We start from the raw sequence: 22,422 nt of genomic DNA, 5'->3' as shown, positions 1-22,422 counted from the left end.
TTTATTCAACCTCTCCTCATAGCTAATGCCCTCCATACCAGGCAACATCCTGGTAAATCTCTTCTGCACCCTCGCTAAAGCCTCCACATCCTTCTGGTAGTGTGGCGACCAGAATTGAAATGAAATGAAAATCACTTATTGTCACGAGTAGGCTTCAATGAAGTTACTGTGAAAAGCCCCTAGTCACCACATTCCGGCGCCTGTCCGGGGAGGCTGGTACGGGAATTGAACCGTGCTGCTGGCCTGCTTGAAAAGCCAGCGATTTAGCCTGGTGAGCTAAACCAGCCCCTGGAACACTATACTCAAGTGTGGCCTAACTAAGGTTCTATACAGCTGCAATATGATGTGCAAATTTTTATACTCAATGCCCCGGCCAACGAAGGCAAGCATGCCATATGCCTTCTTGACTACCTTCTCCATCTGTGTTGTCCCTTTCAGTGACCTGTGGACCTGTACACCTAGATCTCTCTGACTGTCAATACTCTTGAGGGTTCTACCACTGTGAACTTTGGGCAGGTAGAGTTCAATCTGTAGGAGTATGAGGTGGCAATTTGTCTGCAGTTCAAGGGCAACTTGTCAGAAGTTCTAATGCACCACAGTGAAGCCGTTACTTTATTATTTACTTTTATCCTAATTGACCATATTTACACATTATTACTTAGCCCACTGGTTGGTGGACCAAAGACACTTAATTTGATCATTAAGTCGAGAATAATAACAAGAGCAAGAACTAAGACTAAAAAATCTAAGAAAATGCCACAACTTGGAAGTCACAATTTCTCTTTAAATCATAGAATTACCATAGATATAGAATCCCTACAGTGCAGAAGGAGGCCATTCGACCCACCGAGTCTGTACTGACCCTCTGAAAGGGCATCCTACCTAGGCCCAACTCCCCTGCCCTATACCTGTAACCCCACCTAACCTGCACATCTTTGGACACTAATGGGCCATTTAGCATGGCCAATCCACCTAACCCACGCATCTTTGGACTGTTGGAAGAAACTGGAACACCTTGAGGAAACCAGAACACCAGGAGGAAACCCACGCAGACACAGGCAAAAAGTGCAAATTCACCAGTCACCCAAGGCCAGAATTCTACCCGGGTCCCTGTTTCTGTGAGGCAGCAGCGCTAACCACTGTGCCATCGTACCACATCACATTGAGCCTCCTCCTGCCATGACATTATTTCTCATATCACCAATAGCAAAGCTGATGACATTAGAAAGTGTATGTTCCTAAGAACCAAGAAAGTTGCAGTCTTGCTGATATTAAGGCGTAATGATAAGAAGCACACATACACACACGCATATATATGAAACTTTATTATTGCTCCCCTCCCTTCCAATTTTTCAGTTCCTTTGGATGCCTTCTTTGAAACCATCTCTAGGGGCTGGTTTAGCACAGGGCTAAATTGCTGGCTTTGAAAGCAGACCAAGGCAGGCCAGCAGCACAGTTCAATTCCCATACCAGCCTCCCCGAACGGGCACCGGAATGTGGCGACTAGAGGCTTCATTTGAAGCCTACTTGTGACAATAAGCGTTTTCATTTCATTTCTGTAATGAGCCATATCGTATTTGAGCAGGGCATCTCATTGCGGATGGATGCCTTTAATTAGTCATTTTTCTGTACCCTTCAGTTCAAAAATGTTTTGTGCCTATTTTATTCTAAGTTGATAGAAGCATCAAGAAGGCAATGGGGACCTGAGCAGAACCAACATTGTCTCCCCTCAATCAATCAGATTAAAGGACTGAGAAAGGAACAGAGGACTGATGGTGAAAGAGGCTCAATTAAAGTCAAATCAGGCAAAGAACAAAAGGGAGGGAAAAATCGATCAAAAGGGGAAAAAAGACAAAGAAAAATAAAACAAAAGTAATGAATTTGAAGAATTTACAAAACCTCAAAACAATTTGTTACATGCAGGAATGAGGTTGAACAATTAAATTGTTCCCTTTTATGGTCAGACAGATTGATTGGCATTGCACGTGGGTACATTATGTGGGTAAAAGGTTAGTTACACTACTAATCACCAATCCTAATTTTGTGAAGCAGGTTTAACGGCCATAAGACATAGGAGAAGAATTAGGCCATTTGAGTCATTCAATCATGGCTGATATGTTTCTCTTCCCCATTCTCCTGCCTTCTACCCATAACCCCTTATTAATAAAGTACCTACCTATCTCCATATTAAAGACATTCCGTGATTTGGCCTTCACAGTCTTCTGTGGCAAAGAGTTCCACAGATTTACCACCCTCTAGCTGAAGAGATTCCCCCTCATCTCAATTTTAAAGGATCGTCCCTTCAATCTGAGGCTGTGCCTTCGCATCCTCTCCACGTCCACTCTACCTTGGTCTTTCAGAATCCTGTAAGTTCCAATAAGATCCCCCGCATCCTTCTAAACTCCAACGAGTACAGCCCTAGAGTCCTGAACTGCTCCTCATAGGACAAGCTCTTCATTCCAGGGATCATTCTTGTGAGCCTTCTCTGGACCCTTTCCAAGGCCAGCACATCCTTCCTTACATACGGGGCCCAAAACTGCTCACAATCCTCCAAATGGGGTCTGACCAGAGCCTTATACAGCCTCAGCGTACATTCCTGCTCTTGTACTCTAGCCCTCTTGACATGAATGCTAACATTGCATTTGTCTTCCTAACTGCCGACTGAACCTGCACGTTAACCTTGAGTGAATCTTGAACTAGGCTTCCTAAGTCCCTTTGTGCTTCAGGTTTCCTAAGTCCCCTTGTGCTTCTGATTTCCTAAACATCTTCCCATTTAGAAAATAGTCTATGCCTCCATTCCTCCTTCCAAATGACATAATCTCACATTTTTCCACATTGTATTCCATCTGCCACTTCTTTGCCCATTCTCCTAACTTGTCAAGTCCTTCTGCAGCCCCTCTGCTTCCTCAGTACTACCTCCTTCTGCATATCTTTGTATCATCTGAAAAATTAGCAACAGCGCCCTCAGCTCCTTCTTCCAGATAGTTAATGTATATTGTGAAAAGTTGTAGTCCCAGCACAGACCCCTGAGGCACACCACTTGTCACTGGCTGCCATCCTGAAAAAGACCCCTTTATCCCCACTCTCTGCCTTCTGCCAGTCAGCTAATCCTCTATCCATACCAGGATCTTATCATTACCACCATGGGCTCTTAATTAACAGCCTCCTATACGGCACTTTGCCAATGGCCTTCTGGAAATCTAATAGATCACATCCACTGCTTCTCCTTTGTCTAACTTCCTTGTTACCTCCTCAAAGAGCTCTAACAGATTTGTCAGACGTGACCTTCCGTTGACGAAGCCGTGCTGACTCAGTCCTATTTTACCATGCACTTCCAAGTACTCCGCAGTCTCATCTTTAATGATTGACTCTAAAATCTTCCCAATGACCGAAGTCAGGCTAACCGGCCTATGATTTCCCGTCTTTTGCCTCCCTCCCTTCGTAGGGGCGTTACATTAGCCACTTTCCAGCCCACTGGGATCCTCCTTGCCTTCAGTGATTCCTGAAAGATTATCACCAATGCCTCCACAATCTCCTCAACTTTCGCCTTTAGAACTTTTGTGTGTAGTCCATCCTGTCCAGGTGATTCATCCACCTTCAGACCTTACACTTTCCCCACAACCGTCTCCTTAGTTATGGCCACTACACTCACCTCTACCCCCCTGATTCACCAGAAGTTCTGATATCTGACTGGTGTCTTCCACTGTGAAGCCACCAGTGGGCATTTAATGCACTAACCTGCAAGTTATTAAAAATAAAGGAGACTCAGGACAAGATTCTGTTTGTTAAAAATGAACGGCGTACATTGACCAGCAACTCGCAGTGTATCTCTTAATTCCTTGAATCTGCTGGCATTTTGCATTAATAACACTCGTCATTAGCCTGCTGCCATTTGTTTCAGCAAGGGTTGGCCTGTTATCCTAGAATTTGAAGCATGTGATTTTTAATATTTCAAATATCTTCAATAACGTTCCCCCCGATCTTGTGCATCTTTAAGAGGCCTCAACATCGTTCACCCAAGTTATATTTATATCTAGTTGGAGTGAGAATGTCTTCTCACATTCCATCAGATGGCTGCTCTTTTCCTGTATATGTTGTCACTATCTTTTCCTTAGAAAAGACCATAGAAACAAACTACAAATTCACTAGAATAGTTATCATCCATCTAAGCCATATTTTCATTAAGTTTACAAAACACTCCAAAAAGGAAAATAATACAAATAAAAAAGGGCAACATGCCAACCAAACAGAACAAATTAACCCTCTAAACAATAAACAATTTAACAGATTAACACCCAACTCAAAACAAAATAGGGCAAGCGCCCCTTTCAAAAAGGAAAAGAAACCAGCCCACCCTCCCCCCGACCCCGGGTTGCTGCTGCTGTTGACCCCCACCTAATGTTCCGCGAGAAAGTCGAGGAACGGTTGCCACCGCCTGGAGAACCCCTGCAAGAACCCTTGCAAGGCAAACTTTATCTTCTCCAACCTGAGAAACCCCGCCATGTCATTGACCCAAGCCTCTACACTTGGGGGCTTTGCGTCCCTCCACACTAAGAAGAGCCTTCTCCGGGCTACCAAGGAGGCAAAGGCCAGAACTCCGGCCTCTTTCGACTCCTGCACTCCCGGATCCTCCGATACCCCAAATATCGCTATCCCCAACTCGGTTTTACCTGAGTATCCAAGACCTTGGACATAACCTTTGCAAAGCCCTTCCAAAACTCCGCAAGCGCTGGGGACGCCCAGAAGATATGGCAGTGGTTTGCTGGGCTCCCCGAACACCTCACACATCTGTCCTCCATCCCCAAAAATGTACTCATCCTCGCCACTGTCATATGCGCCCTGTGCACCATCTTAAACTGGATCAGGCTAAGCCTGGCGCAAGAAGAGGAGGAATTGACCCTGCCCAGGGCGTCCGCCCACAGGCCTTCACCCAGCTCCTCTTCCCATTTGCCCTTCAGCTCCTCCACCGAGGCTTCCTCCGCCTCCTGCAGCTCCTGGTATATCTCCAAGATCTTACCCTCTCCGACCCACACGCCTGAGATCACCCTGTCCTGTATCCTTCCGGCAGGCAGCAACGGGAATTCTCCTACTTGCTTTCTAACAACCGCCCGAATCTGCATGTACCTGAAGGCATTTCCCGGGGGTAACCCAAATTTCTCCTCCAGTGCCCTTAAACTGGCAAAAGTCCAGTCAATGAATAAATCCCCCCCCGCCTTCTAATTCCCGCCCGATGCCAGCTTCGGAACCCACCATCTATCCTGCTCGGAGAAAACCTATGGTTATTCCGTATCGGGGACCAGACTGAGGCCCCCGTATCCCCCCTGTGCCGCCTCCATTGCCCCCCAAATCCTCAGCGTCGCCGTCACCACCGGGCTCGTGGTATACCGCGTCGGCGGAAGCGGCAACGGTGCCGTCACCAGTGCCCCCAGGCTAGTACCTAAACAAGACGCCGCTTCTAGTCTTTTCCATGCCACCCCGTCTCCCTCCATCATCCACTGCCGAATCATCGACACGTTTGCTGCCCAGTAGTAGCTGCACAGATTCGGCAGCCCCCCCCCCCCCCCCCCCTCCACCGGCTGCGCTCCAAGAACAGTCTCTTAACCCTCGGGGTCTTATTGGCCCACACAAATCCCATAATATTCTTCCTCACTCACTTGAAAAAGGCCTTAGGGATGAGGATGGGCAGGCACTGAAACACGAACAAGAACCTAGGGAGGACCGTCATCTTGAAAGACTGCACCCTACCTGCTAGGCAGAACGGTAGCATGTCCCACCTCTTAAAGTCCTCCTCCATCTGGTCCACCCACCGCGCCAGATTGAGCTTATGCAAGACCCCACAACTCTTGGCAACCTGAAAACCCAAATACCGAAAACACCTCTCCACCAGCTTGAGCGGCAGCTCCTCCAACCTCTTTTCCTGGCCCCGCGCATGCACCACAAAGAGGTCGTTCTTCCCAACATTAAGCTTATACCCCGAGAAGTCTCCAAACTCCCTAAGGGTCTGCATAACCTCCCCCATCCCCTCCACCGGATCTGTAATATATAGAAGCAGATCATCCACATATAGTGAGATGCCTTGCTCCTCCCCCGCTGGCCTAGCATATCTCCATGGATCCACTCCCCCACATCTGATTCATAAACCCCCTCAGGACCTTGGCCGCAGCCAGCCTCTTACCCGACCTAGATCTAGACCGATCCATTGCTGGGTCCAGTACCGTGTTGAAATCCCCCCCCATAATCAGGTTCACCACCTCCAAATCCGGGATCCGGCTTAGCATCCGCTTCATGAACCCTGCATCGTTCCAATTTGGGGCATATACATTCACCAGCACCACCCGGGCTCCCTGCAGCCTACCACTCACCATCGCATAACAGCCCCCTTTATCCACCACGATGCCCACCGTCTCAAAAGTCACTCGCTTGCTCACCAAAATTGCTACCCCCCTGTTCTTCACGTCCAACCCGGAGTGAAAGACCTGCCCTACCCATCCCTTCCTCAGCCTGGTCTGATCCACAACTTTCAGTTGCGTCTCCTGTAACATGGCTACGTCTGCCTTCAGTCCCTTTAAGTGCGCAAACACCCAGGCCCTCTTGACCGGCCCATTTAGGCCTCTCACATTCCACGTGATCAGCCGGATCGGGGGACTACCCACCCCACCCCTCTGCCGACTAGCCATCTCCTTTTTTAGGCCAGCCACGTGCCCACGCCTCCCGCACTTTCCATCCCCCCAGGCGGAGGCTCCCCACCCCGACTCTATTATCTCCAGCTCCCCCTCAGTCAGTACAGCAGCAACCCAGTAGCACCCCCCCCCCCAACCAAGCAATTGCTTAACCCCCCTGCTCCCCCCATTGTACTCCCGTAAGTCATCTGACTCCTGCTGCCCTCGGCCACTCCCGCCTCTGCCACCGATTCCCGTAGAATTCCCCCTCAAAGCTCAAGATTCCCCCTCCACAACCCCTGCAGACTCCAATCCAGTACCCCCCCCCCCCCCCCCCCCCCCCCCCCCGCGTGCCCTTTCCCGCCCCCTCCCTTTCCGCGGGTAAAGGAAATCCATGCTCCCAGTCCGGGCTGCCCCGCCCTCTGTGGCGCAGCTCCATTCTCCTGCAACTTCACCCCCATCCCCAGGGCCCCAGGGCCCCCGGCCCCCTCTCCCCGCACCGAACGCGGGGAACAACCCCTCCCAAACCAGCACACAGAGAAAGAAAACACAAATATCACCCTCTCCCACTCCACAGCATCCCCCAAAGCATGCTACAGACCACTCATTTGAGTCCAGCTTCTCATTTTTCATAAAGGTCCACGCCTCGTCCGGCGTATCAAAATAGTGGTGACGGTCCTGATAAGTGACCCACAGTCGCAGGGGCTGCAACAGCCCAAACTTCACCCCCTTTCCGTGGAGAACCGCCGTGGCCCGATTGAATCCTGCCCTCTACTTGGCCAGCTCTGCACTCCAGTCCTGGTAAATGTGAATTTCAGCATTCTCCCACCTGCTGCTCCGCTCCTTCTTCGCCCATCTCAAGACGCACTCCCTGTCGGTGTAACGGTGAAACCTCACCACCACAGCTCTCAGCGGCTCATTCGCCCTCGGTCTCCTCGCCAGGACTCTGCGCCCCGTCCAGCGCCAAGGGCCTCGGGAAGGCTCCCGCGCCCATCAGCGTGCTCAGCATCGTAGCTACATACGCCCCAGAATCCGACCCCTCCACACCTTCAGGGAGATCCAGAATCCGCAAATTGTTCCTTCTCGACCTGTTCTCCAGATCCTCGAATGTCTCCTGCCACTTTTTATGGAGCGCCTCGTGCGCCTCCACTTTCACCGCCGGGCCCAGGATCACGGCCTCGTTATCAGAGGCCTTCTGCTGCACCTCTTTAATTGCTGTCCCCTGCATCCTCTGGGTCTCTACCAGCCTTTCGATCGATGTCTTCATAGGGGCCAACATCCCTGCCTTCAATTCCCCAAAGCAGCTTCTTAGAAACTCTTGCTGCTCCCGCGACCATTGAGCTCACGCTGCCTGATCTCCGCCCGCCGCCATCTTGCTTTTTCACGCCAGTTCTCCTCTCTTCTCTAGTGCCCCTTTTTTGACCACGCTGCTCCTGGTCCACTCCACACAGTGCTGGGGAAACCTTACTGCCATCTTCCCACACCGAGAATCGTTGACCAAGTTCCGCTGGGGCTCCTTAAAAGGGCCCAAAAGTCCATTCACGACGGGAGCTGCCGAACGTGCGACCTACCCAGGCAGAGCCGCAACCGGAAGTTGAGCCATATTTTCAAATGATCATTAGGATCAAGGTCAACTTATCAACAACTGTTTGAATACCTAGTCATTCTACTTTCTAAAACTGATTTAAAAAAAATGCAGTTTAGTCACTGGTGTGCAAATATTTGAAGCAAATGAGTTAGCCATGGTAAAGTTCGTTAGTGCCATAGAACAAACAAATGGAGCTTTAGAAAGGGGAAATGGAGCTTTAGAAAGGGGATTCTCAAAAACACAAACAAGCATGCACATTTGCTGTTGATAGGACATAAAGCATCAGACATGGGACTACTGCTATCCACCATTTAGTCTCTTACCAAATGGAGAAGGTGAATTCTCGACCTGGAAAGTGTACAAATCAAGACCTACAGGACCCAAACCAGATAAAATGGATGAATAACTGGGAAATAAAGACCAAAAATAAAACGAAATAAGCACACACACAGTAGACCCAACTCAACAGCATGCAACAGTCATTGGGCAGTATAGCATAAAGTAGCATAATCATTGATTGTTAATGACTTTGGGTAATTGCATCAAGCAGCAAAAAAGCAATTTACAGCAAATGAAATCTTAGGAAAATTCAAACAGCTGCTGTTCAGGCACAAAAGCTTTTTGCTACAAATAAGAACTAGGATAGAAACAAGAGACATGGGCAAAGTGACATGTTCAAACTTCACAGGAAGCCACATATTTTTCCACTACAAAGATACTGTTCATGTGCTCCACAACATTGCACAAACATACCTGACTCATCCCCTGTTTTTCCAAGTTCATCGGAAAGTATTCCAAGGATATCATCTTCTGTGGTAAGGACGTCTGAGAGATCAGCTAGTGGGTCATCTCGATTAACTGCAGAACAAGCAAATCAAACTTTTCAAGAAAAAGACAAAGTACAGCAACCATTTGTATGTACATTGCACATTTTTAGTTGGATGTTCAAAGTTAATGTAATGCTATTCAAAGAAAGGCAGACATTCGCCTTGCATGATGGGCAACATTACCCCATAACAAATAGAGCACTAAGGAAACATTCAGTCCCATAGAATCTCCACAGTGCAAAAGGAAGTCATTTGGTCCATCGAGTCTGCACTGACCCTCTGAAAGAGCACTTTGAAAGGCCCATTCCCCACAGCCCCACCTAACCTGCACATCTTTGGACAGTGGGAGGAAACGGGGCACCTAGAGGAAACCTACACAGGCACAGGAGAAGGTGCAAACTCCACACAAACAGTCACCCAAGGCTCGAATTTAACCTGGGCCTTTGGAGCTGAGACAGCAGTGCTACCATGTTTCTTAGCAGATCAGCATTTATAAATATTGCTGCCTACATAACAGTTACTACACTACGACAGAAGCTATTAAGTCCAATATTTTGAGATATTTGAATAACGTGATTTGTTCTAGACCACTGGGCCAAAAATAATCAGGACGACAGGCTGTGCACCGGACAGGCAAGAAAGATTAGTGTAAACAGAAAGGTTACACTAAAGGAGAATTTTGACGAACCCAACACAAACTGGGAATACCCTTTCAATTATTAGTTCTATTTCAGCTAAACCAACTATCATACGATGAGCGACCATATCTATAAACTGGTAAAAGACAAGTTTAAGAGTGATACAAGGAAGCACAAATAGCGCATACAGAATAACCTATAAATGAATAGGTTTCCAAGTGGGGCACAAAGAACAATACAGCATGGGAACAGGTCCTTTGGCCCTCCGAGCCTGTACCGGTCATGATACCAACCTTTGCCAAAACCCTCAGCACTTCCTTGTGCCGTTTCCATCTATACCCATCCTATCCATGAGTTTGTCAAGGTGTCTTTTGAACGCCGTTAATGTATCTGCTTCCACAGCCTCTCCCGGCAACACATTCCAGACACTCCCCACCCTCTGCATGAAAATCCTGCCTCACATATCTCCTCTAAACTTTGCCCCACGGATCTTAAACCTATGCCCCCTGGTGACTGGCCCCTCCATCCTGGGAAAGAATGTCTGCCCATCCACTCTATCCATGCACCTCATAATCTTGTAGACCTCTATCAGGTCACCCCTTAACCTCCGTCATTCTGATGAAAACAGTCCCAAGTCTATTTAGCCTCTCCACACAGCTAACACCCTCCAGATCAGGCAACATCCTGGTAAACCTCCTCTGCACCCTCTCCAAAGCCTCCACATCCTTCTGGTAGTGTGGCGACCAGAATTGTGCGCAATGTCCAAGTGTGGCCGTACCAAGGTTCTGTACAACTGCAGCATGACTTGCCAGTTTTTATACACGATGCCCCATCCAATGAAGGCAAGCATTCCGTATGCTTTCTAGACTTCCTTGTCCACTTGTGTTGCCACCTTCAAAGATCTGTGGACCTGCACTCCCAGATCTCTCTGATTTTCTACATTCCCAAGAGTTTTGCCATTTACAGTATATTTCCCCTCTATGTTAGACATACCAAAATGCATTATCTCATATTTGTCCGGATTAAGTTTCATTTGGCATTTATCTACCCAAGCTCTCAAACCTATCAATGTCCTGCAGTATCTTCTTACAATCCTCAACACTATCTGCTATTCCACCAACCTTGTTGTCATCCACGAACCTATCAGACCTGCTACATTTTCCTCTAACTCGTTTATGTATACTACAAACAACAGAGGCCCAAGCACAGATCCCTGTGGAACACCACTAGTCGCAACCTTCCATTCAGAAAAACACCCTCTCTTGCTACCCGTTGCCTTCTGTGACCGAGCCAGTTCTGTACCCATCTTACCACCTCATCTCTGATCCCGTGTGACTTCACTTTTGTACCAGTCTGCCACGAAGCACCATGTCAAAGGCTTTACTGATGTCCATGTAAACAACATCCACCGCCCTCCCCATACCAATCGTATTTGTCACCTCCTCAAAAAACTCGATCAAGTTAGTGAGGCACGACCTCCCCTTCACAAAACTATGCTGTCTATCGCTTACGAGTCCATTTGTTTCCAAATGGGTATAAATCCTGTCCATGAGAATTCTCTCCAATAATTTATCTACTACCGATATGAGGCTCACCACCCTATAATTTCCAGGATTATCCCTGCTACCTTTCTTAAACAGCCGTACCACATTAGCTATTCTCCAGTCCTCTTGGATGTCACCTGTAGCCAATGTGGATACAAAGATGTCAGTCAAGGCCTCAACAATTTCCTCCCTTGCTTCCCTCAGTATTCTGGGGTAAATCCCATCCGGCCCAAGAGACTTATCTAACTTAATATATTTTAAAAGACCCAATACCTCCTCCTTTTCGATGTTAACATGATCCACTGTTCACACACCCTAACCAAGAATCATCTTCCAAAAAGTCCCTTTCTTTGGTGAACACTAATGCAAAGTACTCATTTCCTCTGACTCAACACATAGTTTCCCCCCACTGCCCTTAAATGGTCCAATCTTTTCCCTGCCCACCCTCTTGCTTTTTACATATGAATAAAAAGCTTTTGGGTTCACCATAATCCTACTTCCCAAGGGTAGTGGAGACAAAGAAAACTCGGTTGAAACGCATGTTAATGTTGTGAAGAAGAGACTGTAGGTTGGGTCAGAAGAATGAGTTAAATGCTAACTTTGGCAAGGTGCTACACAAGCACACCAAACTCAGAACTAGTTTGTAGCCTAGCAACATCATGACCATCATAACAGGTTCCGGATATATATCCAAAAAGCACACAATGGAGGTTCTTTTCTCTCTTAATAGAAACCATTAGTACTGAGTATTGTGCGTCCCATACGTACCTTGCTCTCCCTGTTGTTTTACAGCCACCCGAGTTGTGGCTGAACTCAGCAATGGATCTGAGGAAGGATCCAGGAAATTTACATTTCCAATTGGTACTCTGTTTGGTAGCTGAGATGATTCTTCGTCAGATAGAGCATCCAGAGTTAGCTTGCTCTGTTGACTTGCAAGCAGCAGATGTTTTCCAAAGAAAGCTTCCTGTAAAAGGAATGAATGGAGGAAATAACTCATCCCATTACAACTGCCATAGTTAAAAATAAACAAAAGCTATGGTTACTGTCTGGTAAGACATTGATCAGTGGCTTGACTTTGGTTGGGGTGGAGTTGATCTTTTTTCTTCTTTCAAAAAAAAAATCATCCTTTGACTTCACAATGCTGAATCAAACAAGAAAGTGTGGTTTGCCTATTCATTTGTCACTCTGGCAGTATATTCTAAAAGTGAACCAAAAACAGAATTGTGAATATTCATGCCATGTTCTATAATGAGTGCTTTAAATATATTGGAAGGAAGCAGCAAAGACCACCTCCAGAGTTCAGAATCATCGTGAACTTTCATTCGACTTATGTGCATTTGTATGAAGATCATTTATGGGAACATTGTCACTGCATGAATGATTTTTTGGTAGCTGGTTAATGATCGATAATATATCCTCCCTCTTTTCATGCTCATTATTCAGAGGTCTTGAGCTGTAGTGATCGCATTCCTACCTCCAGACCCTGAGCTCTGGGTTCAAGTCCAATGCCTGGACTTGTTGGCCACAGAGGGAGCGTTCATAACATAGTTCACTGAGCTAATAATCAGCTCGGGAATCCCCATTATTCCAGAGGGAGAAAGTGTGTGAAGATGCGCTGTTATGTTAATGGAGTCACTATCAAAGGATTTCATTTTCCCCCCTACTTCGGGAACCTATGGCCTGATTTTGAAATTTCAGCAAAATCTGAGCCAGGAATGCCAAGCTGCCAGCACAAAGCTAGCCAAAAGTTCACTGAGGTGACTGAACTGAATTCTGCAGTGCCAGCTTGTTTGATTTAGTAGCTAGAACTTGCAGCACAGCTTTGGCTCTCTGCCATAAACTAGCTTATTGGGAGCTGCAGAAAATCTAGCCAGTAGCCCAAATTTGAAGGGACACACCGCTTAAAATTAAAGGGACAAATATTTTACCTTTCTCATTCAGAATTGTGTATATTCGAAAATATGAAATTTACAGGGCTATTGGAAAAAGATTGAGACTATCTGGATAGCTCTTCCTATGAATCAGCACAGATACAATGGGCTAAATGGTTTACTTATTTGCTGTAAAATCCTACGAAACAGATTTTAACTTACTGTTGGGTGTTACAGATGTGAGTGGAGACGAGGGGAGCAAAATAAAAACCAGGCGAAAATTAAGCAAAGCTAGATCCAGTGTGGAGAAATAAAATAGCAAGAATACTGTAATACCCTGCTTAATGGCTGAGAAAGAAGGTGTGATGCTTCAGTTAGGTTGGAACAGTGTTACCCTGCTTGGCACGCCAGGGAATTACAGGTAGTGCACATTACCTGTCAGAAGGTGGCAGTGAGTCTCGGCAGTCTGTATGGCACAAGGGTGCCATTTGTGGCGATCTGTACTCGAGATTTTAACTACCAGAAAAAGTTCTATACCTGTTGCTCCCTTTCCACAGCAAAGTATTGTACATAGGGCACTTGACAAACCAAGCCACCTCTGCAGCACGGTAGCCCAGTCGGTAGCACTTTTGCCTCACAGCTCCAGGGTCCCAGGTTCGATTCCCGGCTTGGGTCACTGTGTGGCGTCTGTACGTTCTCCCTGTGTCTGCGTTGGTTTGCTCTGGATGCTTCGGTTTCCTTCCACATGTCCCAAAAGATGTGCTGATAGGTGAATTGGATATTCTAAATCCTCCCTCCGCATACCCGAACAGGCGCCGGAATATGGCGAATAGGGGCTTTTCACAGTAACTTCAGTGCAGTGTTACTGTAAGCCTACTTGTGACAATAAGGATTATTATTCTATGTTTCATACATTTATAAAGAACAGATGGTCTGATCCATTTTGATTTGATGACATGAAGGTTTAATGCAGGTTAAATCCCACCCAGGTTACTTAATATTTTAAATGTAGCTGAAAGAAAACATGTAGAGTAAAATCAGGGCCGGAATTTTTCATTTGAGAGTCTAAGCGTTTCCGACAGGACTGAATAGCGTGTAATTCGCACTAGCATTGGGGGCGTTATTCGGTGAGCGAATCAGCACATGCAAATGAGTCAGCATTCTGCTGGCACAAACTGAGAGCAATTCCAGGCCCAGTGGCATTGTAACCGCTGTGGCCAGAGTTAGCGCTAAAGAGCCTGACATCTGACATCACTTCCCACACACACACTGCAGCCACAAAGTTGGCAAAGAGAAGACCTGACCCCAGTTTGGGAGTCCAAGGTGGATCCACAGCTACATGCCAGTGAGGCATGTCACCAGGATCACCCGCTGCCAGAAGACGACAGCTGGTGATCCTGAGGGATGTGGATCACTGGTAAGGCTTCTGTCTTGAGAGGGGCAGAGGAAGGGTTCCAAAGGTGGTACAGGTGTCCTCTGGTTGAGGTGAGCTCTGCTGATCCCTTGCTTCCTCTGCAGTGGGACCGCACTTCTGAGGAGTGCCATCGCCTGCTGGGCCACTGATTGAGCTTAGCTATGCCCATCCCCTTAAAGAAACAGCTGGGGTCTGAGGGTGCCCAAAGGAGCAGCTTGGATGGACTCCCAGGTGACCATAGGCTCTCTGATAATTCAAAGGACACAGGCATCACTCAGCAAGAGCAGCCAGAAGTCTATTAGTAACACCAAAGGGGTGTGTTTAAAACACATACTGAAGAAATGACGGTCTGAGCCAGGCCACTCTGATCCCCAAAGTCCATGACTTGGCACCAAGTCACTACCCGCTACTTCCCCCAGTCCGGGCAGCCACCCCCGAGCAAGCCCATCAATGTTTGAGGCTTTTTCAGAATATCTTTAGCCTCCTGTTCCCCCTCCGCAGCCATAGCATCCAGGCCCTGCTTGTAAATAGTTACTAATTCACGCCCACAAACCTTCTGCCTAAGAGAGGCGGAGCATCAAGGAGGGTGGACCATGAAGTGTCCAACCGCTAATAATATTACAATCCATACGAATGACTGTTTTGCATGGATCTGCCAATGCAGGGCACAAACCTTGCTATCGCCCGCTGCCAGCGAGGGACTCCGCTGAGCATGGCGTCGGGCGCAAAACTGATTTTTTTCCATTTCGCGCAATTCTCTGCCTGATCGCAGTTCTCACTTCTGGCCTCTGGTATCATTAAGAGAGACCATGAAGCTGTCATATTGTTAATAAAACTTATCTTATTCCCCTTTAGGGAAGGAAATCTGCCATTCTGAATTAGTCTTGGCTATGCCTGGAGGCAGTCCGACAGTAACGGGACTAGCCTCGCAGCGCTCTCAGTTGGCCCACTATTACTTTCTAAAGTACTAAGATAAAAATATTACTCTCTGGGGGTTGGTTCAGCTCAGTTGGCTGGACAGCTGGTTCATGATGCAGAGCAAGTTCATCACTGTGGGTTCAATTTCCGTACCAGCTGAGGCTATTCATGAGAAGGCCCCGCCTTCTCAAACTTGGCCCTCGTCTGAGATGTGGTTATCCTCAGGTTAAAATCACACAAGTTAGTTCTCCCCCTCAAAGAGGAAAGTAGCTTATGGTCATCTGGGACTATGGTGACTTTACTTCACTTACTAAAGACAGCCAAGAATGGTAAATAATGCTGACGTTTGGCCAGATCCTGAGAATTACTGTTTTTTTTACAAAGAAAAATGGCCTTAACACCTGTGACAATAGTTGAACAAATTGCCTGCAGGTTCAGAGCTAAACGTATTTGTGTGATAGTCTTCTTTGTGCAATAAGCAGATTTCTCTGATTAGTCCAGGAAACGATTGCCTGAGGAATCAAAAGTGGGGAGTGGAGTATGGATGAATATATACACTATATTCATACCTACCTTCCAAGTCCCCATAAAAATCCAAATCCCTAACTAAAATTCCATAATACCTAATTTAACTTCTACATCAAAAGCTGGACGCAAAACTGCTCAGAATTTGGGTCGTTGCAAGGCCAAAAAAAAAGCCTAATCAGAAACAAAAATTAATGCATCAATGAAAATATAGTGAAAATTCATAATTTTCCAACCAAAAATTAAAAAGTGATGTTGGTATTTAGAAGTTTAATCCCATAGACTATTCAATCGCTCTATACCTGCATTACATGAGCGAGCAGCATTCCGGGCAGCAGGAGTGCTGCAGAAACTGGTCTGCAATTTTAGGTAGAGTGAGACTTGCTTTGCTCAACAGTACAGTCCAGACAGAAACAATATTTCATAATGTAGCAAGTGGGGTTGGCGTGCCTGACACTTCGACTCGGGAAATATCCTTACTACTGGGGCACCTCATTGAAAGACAGCTGCAGCATCAGCATCAAGCATGAACTACCAGGATCAATCAAAAGAAAAGCACTATACAACAGCCATTATAAAAAGGATTAATCTTAATCCATCAATAGGAATCTTCCCTTCCTTTCACCAGACACTCTAGTGGTTTTTCTGATCAAGAACAGTAATGTACTGGCCACATGTTTAGTTTTAAACACTTACAGTACTTCACCTACTAGAAAACAGTGTTGTAATTATCTCAGCTTATTTCTTGGAGGAACATCACAAATGAAAAATTTGGGGATCTTTATTCCATCAGTCTGAAGTGAATTGAAACCTAGATCTTAGAGGTAACAAGTCACTTATCATCCCATTCTACTTAGTCCCCGCAATCCAACATTTTACTAATCCAAACTTCTGCTCGAACCAGAAAATATGGGCGAGATTCTCCGCGAACCAGTGGAGCGGGCCACTCCAGCGCCGAGGAGTGGCGTGAACCACTCCGGTGTCGGGCCGCCCCGAAGTGCGGAATCCTCAGCACCTTCAGGGGCTGGGCCGGCGCCGGAGTGTTTGGCGCCGCGCCAGTTGGCGCGGAAGGACTTGGCGCCATGTCAACCGGCACCCAACTGCCTCCGTCAGCCGGCGCGAGTTGGCGCACGTGCAGGAGTGCCAGCATGTACTGGCATCATCTCAGCGCATGCCCAGGGGGGGGTTCTTCTCCGTACCGGCCATCGCGGAGATTGACAGCAGCGGGTGCGGAGGGAAACGGTGTCCCCATGGCACAGGCCTTCCCGCGGATCGGTGGGCCCTGATCGCGGGCAAGGCCACTGTGGGGGCACCCTCCTGGGGCCAGATCCCCCCCCCCCCCCCCCCAGGACTCTGCAGGCTGTCCCTGGAGCCACGTCTCGCCGGTAAGGTCCTGTTGTGATTTACGTCAGCGGGACCCGCTGAATACAGGCAGCCACCCGGCCCATCGCGAGCCGGATAATCGCTTGGGTGGGGGCGCTGCCAGCAGCCGCCGACCGGTGCGCCGCGATTCCAGCCCTTGGAATCTCCGGCGATTCTCTGACCCGGCCCGGGGGGGGGGGGGGGGGGGGGGGGGGGGGTGTGGTGTGTTCAGGGAATCCCACCCTATTTTCTTCCCTGAGAAAAGGTTGCGGACAACACATTTGAATTTTTTTCGGAGTCATGAGCTGCACCTTCTGACTTCTAGCCTAATTCCACATTCAGTTTCATTGGCTGGGATTTTCCACTTGCATGTGGCATGTTTTCTGGTGGCGAAGATGGCTCGCCTTTGGCCGTCAGCGGGTTCTTCCGGTCCCACCGCTATCTGCAGCGTTTCGCCTGGCTAGCTCGTCCAGTCACCCTGCTGCGGAGGTTGCCTTCGGTGGGACTGGAAGATTCCGGAGGCAGGAAGGGTGGAAAAGTCCCACCCTTTACCGCAGCAACAATTATTAAGGACAATAAAATTTCTCTCCTTATGCTTTATTCGCAATCTTGCCCTCTTTCCACCTTTTCATTCTCCTGACCTCACTAGTTCATAGCAGTGGTGAGGCTGATGCTTTCAAATCTGGAAGCATGCTTTTAAGGTGTAGGATGATTTTTAAAAAAAAGAATTGCATTCATCGATAGTTGCAGAGAAATGGTACAAGCAGTAAAGTTCTTGTGTCCCAACTGGAACCTGTCACACTTAAGACCTTTGATACCATCCAGAAGAATTTAGGTAGGTTAATTCACTGTATGAAGCCACTCTCTGTTAAGATGCTCCCACCAGAGGCAGCAAAATGTTCTTGCCTTCACTGAAACCCTATTTCTTTGCAGCTGATCAGAAAAGTGAAGCAATGATGTGTACATAGGGATATCTGCTTTTAAAATGTTCTCAATAGCATATTAAAATTTTATTTTGACATATGCTTCAAGAAGAAGTAAGGCACCACTTGTTGATGAGTATACCTGAAGATATGTTGGAAAAATCTCTTCCAGTTTGTTCTTCTTCTTCCTGTATCGCTTTTTCATTTTCTCCACAATCTCAGGGGCAACAGCTACCTCATCGCCAGGTACCTCTGTTAGTTGTTCCACCCAAACTATTACAAACAAAAATAAAAGGAACTTTTTTAATGCTTTCTTTTTAATTTAATTTTCAGAGATTTAACTTCTATCTGCAAGGCAAGATAAAGTCTCAACTTGAGCACAGCTACAATTGCGAACATAGAATGCAATCATTTACATGCGACTCAGCAGTCCTGTGGCTTTCAACTAAGATCAGAGGTTGTAGTGCTTTCCTCGGCTTAATTTTGAGTTACGAATATTAATTGTGACCCTCAAAACATACTTCAGTATGTGGGTTACGAGTTGTCCCTTCAAGTGAATGTGAACAATAATTTGGGAAATCTGATGTACATTATTTAGGAGAGCACCAAGGTGCCCAACTTCTGATTAGTGCTCTTTTCGCCATTAAATAATGCAGATTTTCCATTGCAGTACTGATGACTTTGCATGATCCATTTGTCTCATTGCTGGCAGCCATGAAATATGTTGGCTGCCAATGTTATTTATTTTTTGTGAGCAGATATGTATTTTACCCTTTTGTACATTACAACAGGAAAATGTCGTGGATGCTGGAGATCTGAAATGAAAACAGTAAGTGCTAGAAATGCTCAGGACAGGAAGCAACAGTGGAGACAAAAATAAAAGTTAATATTTCAGGTTAATGACCTTTGATGAAAGGCTATTGATCGGTTTCTCCCTTCACAGATACTGTCAGACTTGCAAGATAGGCTTCTCAAGTAGGACGGCATGGTAACACAGTGGTTAGCACTGTTGCCTCACAGCGACAGAGTCCCAGGCTCGAATCCTGGCTTGGGTCACTGTCTGCATGTTCTGCCTGTGTCTGCGTGGGTTCCCTCCGGGTGCTCTGGTTTCCTCCCACAAGTCCCAAAAAACGTGCTGGACATTCTGAACTCTCCCTCAGTGTACCCGAACAAGCTCTGGAGGGTGACGACTAGGGGATTTTCACAGTAACGTCATTGCAGTATTAATGTAAGCCTACTTGTGACAATAATAAAGATAATTATCATTGCTTAACACAACTTCCTGCACATTTGATAGATCACTTACCATCCTCCTTCCCAGCCATCATTTGAGAGACTGAGCCAGTAGAGTTCTTCCTGGACAGTGAACGCTTTGTCTTATTCTGTCCTGTGCGACTCCTTTGACGCACCATAAACCCTCCAATCCCTATCAGAGCAAGGCACAAAGTGAATATAGCTGACAGGGCTCTGAACTAAAAATAATCAAATTTGTATTAGTTGGAGTTCTTAAACCTATTACTTGCTGAATGCAGTTGCTTGATGATGGATTCGATTTTTATGTTGCAAAAGAGATCACATTGCCATCCACTCCAAGACTATGGCCAGAATTGAAGAGTCAGCGGGGAACACACCCTCACCAATTCCAGCAGAGCCACTGCCATTTTACACTCTAGTCAGCGTTGACCGGCAGAAGGTGGGACCGCCGCATGTCATCAGGAGCTCCTGCCTTGGAGATCTGCAGGCCAGATTGGCCAGCAGCTCTCCAGTGGCTAGAAGAGGCTCTGCAGGTAGTTGCCTGGAACTAAGTGGAATCACGAACCAGAGTCAGCAGTGAACCTGAACTCCCAGGCCTCTACCAATGATGTCCTAGCTAGTTACAGAGACGCTTTCAATGTCACCCAGTATTTGCACATCTAATTGTCAATGTTCATTCTAAATGTTAATTGTCTTTTGTTTAGCATGGCAAACAAGGAGATTGCAATACATGTTTCATTATTTTGTGATCTAGTGTGTTGATGCTACAGTATACTAAGCCACTGCAGGAGTAGCTCTCAAGAGAATAAGTTGAGTGAGGATCAGTATAACATTAGCAAGAATTTATTTGTTCGTGAAGCTGAGTAATTAAAATGTCACTGCACCTCAAAGTCTATAATTTAGTCAGATGGATGCAAGGTTAGTGAGATAAAAGTGGAAAGCAACATCCACCCCACATTGTGCATGGCAATGACTATCACTAGTAAAAATCTAACCATCTCCCCAAGACATTCAATGTCATTACCATTGCTGAATCTCCACCAGCATCATCATACCATTGACCACACATTTAACTGGACTAGCCACATAAATACTGTGGCTACAAGGGCAGGTCAGAGGCTAGAAACCTTGTTGAGAATAACTCACTTCCTGACTCCAACATCTGTTTACTATCTACAAAATGTGGAGTGTAACAAAATACCTTTTTCACCTGCCTGGATAAGTGCACCTCCCGCAGCACTCAACAAACTCTACATAACATTCACTCCCCCCAATCACCAATGCACAGTGTGTACCATCGACAAGATGCAATGCAGCAACCACGCCTCATTTGATAGAACTTTCCAAAACTACTAATTAGAAAGACAAGGACAGCAGATGCATGGGAACAACATCAGCTGCAAGTTCCCCTGCAGGCCACACACCATCCTAACTTGGAACAATATCGCCGTTCCTTCACTGTCGCTGAGTCAAAATCAGGAACTACCTTCCCAATATGACTGTGAGTGTCACCACACCAGATGGACTGCAGCGGTTCAAGATGTTGGCTCACGCTCACCTTCGCGAGGGAATTTAGGAATGTACAACAAATGCTGGCCTAGACAATGATGCTCACGTTACCATGAAAGAATGAAAACACAAACTATTGATCTTGAAATTCTTCTGTGCTTTAGTTAAAATGATCTTAAATTTCATGCTTGCCATAACTTCTCCTGAGCACAGAAACCATTCTCAATCTATTCCACTATTTTTGCCTAAGAGGAAGAGGAACTGCTGCAACCCTTCAATAGATTTCACTTGTTGCCCAGCACCTACTGAGCTGCTTTTACACATAAATTAAAACAGAGGGGGAGATTTATTATTCTTCAGTATCTGCCAACTATTTTAAAATGTTCCAAAGGTTCTTTGTCGAAGTTCAATTTTAAACATTTCCATTATCAATTTACATCAAATACTTATTAAAAAGAGGTTTCAATTCGAATGACTCCCAGCGCTCAGGAAATAGTCTTTAGTCTAGGTTTACTTCAGAGCCTGGTTAATTATGTCTGTTTAATCAGATTCTTTACCAGGTCTGTATGGTTTCCTTTTTCTCTTCTTTAGACTGTCAGGCCCCTCAGCTCCCTTACAGTCATCATCTGCTGGTTCCCGCTCTGGACTAGTAAATGTATCAGACTTTGCGTCACAGTCCATTAGGTCAGCTGCTGTAAATTTAAAATTGAAGGATTAACTGAATGCACAATAGTTAGTTTTACATCATTTTTACACAATATAGTACTGAACAGAGTTGAAAACATACCCAGAGATTTTAGATTAGTCTTCCCCAAAGCACTCTGCATCAGTTTACTAAAGTCCAAACTCCGCATGAAAGTATGAATGTCATCTCATGGAGAAAAATCACCTGCAATCTCTCGAAGGAATCCGTGCCCTGCATAAGTTTATCCATTGGTGTATATAATGCTTCTTTAAGAGAGCTGACTTTCTTTGTTCACAAGAGACAGCACTGTGGCTTTAAGCCAAATGAGGGAGATTTAGCCAGTATGCAGTACATATTTAACTTCTAAACCCGTTTTTATTCGCAGGTTTATGATTTGTTAAGAGCCCATCCAGGAAATCTTGCCCAGCAAACTACTGAACTGAACATGATAAACACAGTGGGATGGGGGAGGAAAAGGTTAATGGATAGAAATGGTTACAAGGATAGGGAGGTGAAGTCATGGTTTAAACATGAGTATGAAAATTATTAATTTACTCAGTTCAGAGTCTTGGAGGCAAATCTAGATTATTATGAGAACGGGGCAATGGGCAGAATTTGGTAAGATAGCACAGTTCTGCCATTAGTACAGACCCCCCCTTTATCACTTCTGTCTACTTAGCCCACAAAATAGTTCATCACCAGTTG

General features: G+C 46.3%; 1 protein-coding gene across 11 annotated transcripts in view; it reads right to left on the bottom strand.

The window, feature by feature from the left end:
- The window catches only part of kmt2ca (lysine (K)-specific methyltransferase 2Ca), a 537,383-nt gene that overhangs the window by 127,197 nt on the left and 387,764 nt on the right, over positions 1 to 22,422 (bottom strand). For 8 of the 11 annotated variants that reach the window (XM_038798420.1, XM_038798425.1, XM_038798416.1 and 5 more), the window contains exons 24-29: positions 21,590 to 21,724; positions 19,576 to 19,695; positions 18,412 to 18,542; positions 12,025 to 12,220; positions 9,001 to 9,105; positions 8,571 to 8,618 (exon numbers count right to left, since the gene is read on the bottom strand). In XM_038798420.1, the coding sequence (XP_038654348.1) occupies positions 8,571 to 8,618; positions 9,001 to 9,105; positions 12,025 to 12,220; positions 18,412 to 18,542; positions 19,576 to 19,695; positions 21,590 to 21,724 (735 nt within the window). The remainder of the gene's footprint in view (positions 1 to 8,570; positions 8,619 to 9,000; positions 9,106 to 12,024; positions 12,221 to 18,411; positions 18,543 to 19,575; positions 19,696 to 21,589; positions 21,725 to 22,422) is intronic. The other 3 variants (XM_038798421.1, XM_038798426.1, XM_038798422.1) reach the window with 1 other exon arrangement.

The sequence above is a fragment of the Scyliorhinus canicula genome, chromosome 5 (assembly GCF_902713615.1).
Source record: "Scyliorhinus canicula chromosome 5, sScyCan1.1, whole genome shotgun sequence".
Classification (NCBI taxonomy): domain Eukaryota; kingdom Metazoa; phylum Chordata; class Chondrichthyes; order Carcharhiniformes; family Scyliorhinidae; genus Scyliorhinus; species Scyliorhinus canicula.
The sequence above is the reverse complement of the archived record's forward strand: the minus strand, read 5'-3'. Positions and strand labels throughout refer to the sequence as shown.